Source organism: Myotis davidii, unplaced genomic scaffold (assembly GCF_000327345.1).
Source record: "Myotis davidii unplaced genomic scaffold, ASM32734v1 scaffold1166, whole genome shotgun sequence".
NCBI lineage: Eukaryota > Metazoa > Chordata > Mammalia > Chiroptera > Vespertilionidae > Myotis > Myotis davidii.
The window spans coordinates 105,641-107,896 of record NW_006296539.1 but is presented as its reverse complement, the minus strand read 5'-3'; the positions used below and the strand labels follow the sequence as shown (position 1 = coordinate 107,896).

General features: G+C 56.4%; 1 protein-coding gene across 1 annotated transcript in view; it reads left to right on the top strand.

Moving 5' to 3' along the window:
- The window catches only part of LOXL2 (lysyl oxidase like 2), a 101,479-nt gene that overhangs the window by 70,186 nt on the left and 29,037 nt on the right, over positions 1-2,256 (top strand). The window contains exon 6 of the mRNA XM_006771928.2: positions 527-749. Within this exon, the coding sequence (XP_006771991.1) occupies positions 527-749 (223 nt within the window). The remainder of the gene's footprint in view (positions 1-526; positions 750-2,256) is intronic.

The window sequence follows — 2,256 nt, the reverse complement described above, 5'->3', positions numbered from 1 at the left end:
CAATACAGTTTTATGTATTTATCTTAAAAATTCAGAGAAAGAGAGAGAGAGAGAGAGAGAGAGAGAGAGAGAGAGAGAGAGAGAGATTGAGATTGGTTGCTCCTGTACATGCCCTGACCGGAGACTGAACCCACAACCTAGGTATGTACCCTGACGGGTCTCGTCTCTTTTAGATCCCTTTTTGCATTTTGTGTTTATAGGCTTTGGTATCATCTTACTACACTGAGTCAGTCCCTAGTCTCCTAGCTGCCTGGGGGGCAGGTGGCCACGTCCCATCCCAGGTCCTGCCCCCCGGTGCCCAGTGCAGGGCCGGCATGTGGGGCGCTCGCAGATGCGCTGTGCGCATCCCCTTCCGTGAAGCCGGCTGAGCTCCGGGAGCAGAGACCGTGCCCACCGGTACCCCCAGCAAGTTCCCAGTAGCCAGCACGGTGGCTGGCCCGGGGCAGGTGCCCAATGCCCGGGTGCAGAAGGAATGAGGGGTGGGTGCTGGGACCCCCGGTCACCTGCCCGGTCCGGCCCTCTGCAGAATGTTTGCGGCCCGGAAGAAGCCGCGCTACTGGCGGTTCTCCATGGACTGCACGGGCACGGAGGCCCACATCTCCAGCTGCAAGCTGGGCCCACAGGTGACGCGGGACCCCGTGAAGAACGTCACCTGTGAGAATGGGCTGCCGGCAGTGGTGAGCTGCGTGCCTGGCCAGGTCTTCAGCCCCGAGGGACCTTCGAGATTCCGGAAAGCCTACAAGCCAGAGGTAAGGATGGGGCAGGAGTCTGGTCATGGGGCGCCTGGGTGTTGGGCGGGGGTGGTGGTTAAAGGAACAGACAGGGATCCCCAGGAGAGAGTGAGGAGAACCAGCCCCGACTCAGACCCCCTTTCTAGAGGTCAGGGCCGGCCTCACCGACAGCCACTTCCAGGTGTGACAGGCAGCTGGGCCCTGCCCCCAATCATTAGCACCCCTTCCACCGCTGCCGCCCCACTCTGAGACCCAGTCCCCACTGTGAGACAGATGCCAGGCGAGCGGAGGGCCTGGTTACCCACACGGTGCTTCTGCACAGTCCCTGGAGGACACAATGCTCTAGGGATTTTGGAAATGCCCTACAACCCTCAGAAGCACGTGGCATGAGCTACAAAGGTTTTCAAGCATATTTTGGTTTATTTTGCAACAGAAAGGATTAAAATTTTAAAAAGCTCTCACAAAGTTACGAAATGAAAACCTGCCATTACCAAACGTATGTTTGTGTACCAGCACCTGTGAGTGTGTTTGCGTGTACATGTGTGTGCATGTGTGTGTGAGTGTGTTCAGAGATGAAAGTGGGGAGGGACAGTGATTCTCAGAATTATCAACAGTCCTCCTGGGTAGCTCTTATACTAATAAAAGGGTAATATGCTAATTAGACCGGGAGACCTTCCGGACTTCCTTCTGGACAAAGCCATTGGTGGCGGGGCTGAGGCAGAAGCGATTAGGGGTGATCAGGCCAGGAGGGAAGGGCAGTTGGGGGTGAGCAGGCTGGCAGAGGGAGGCAGTTGGGGGCCAGCAGGCCAAAGGAGGGGGCAGTTGGGGGTGAGCAGGCCAGCAAGCAGAGTGGTTAGGGGCAATCTGGCAGGCAGACAGGCAGGTGAGCGGTTAGGAGCCAGTGGTCCTGGATTTTGAGAGGGATGTCCAACTGCCGGTTTAGGCCCGATTCCCCCAAGTGGTCCCAGATTGGAGAGGGTGCAGGCCGGGCTGAGGGACACCCTCACCTCTCCTCCCCCTGTGCATGAATTTCGTGCACCGGGCCACTAGTACTAGTATAAATGAACATCCCATTTCAACAGACTGGTTTCCTGGGACAAGAGAACTATCCCAAACAGGGCAGGCATGGCGCTTTCCTGAAGAAGAGAGAGTGCACTTCTACTTCCCTCAAGAATCAGAGAGAAACTTTCCTTGTTCCTGCTCTTCTTTTTTCCTATGTCCACCAATGGATCCCTGGGACCTGCATGTTCATGGGGATGGGGGTGGGAATAGTGGGTGGGAAATTGCACTTGCAAGAGGAGAGGGAGAGGTGGAAAAGAGCACTGAACCCTTATTAGGGAATGAGTCCCTGTGCCAGATAAAACCTTGGGACTTAGGAATTAGGTGGCTGGACAGAGGTGAGCTCCAAGCCAGCTCTGACCACGGCAGAGGTAGGAGGAGGGAGAAAGGTCATGATGGGGGCAGATGGTGTGTCCAGGCAGTGGGGCCAGAGCAGACCCTCCCAAACCTGGCAGGTTTGTTGACC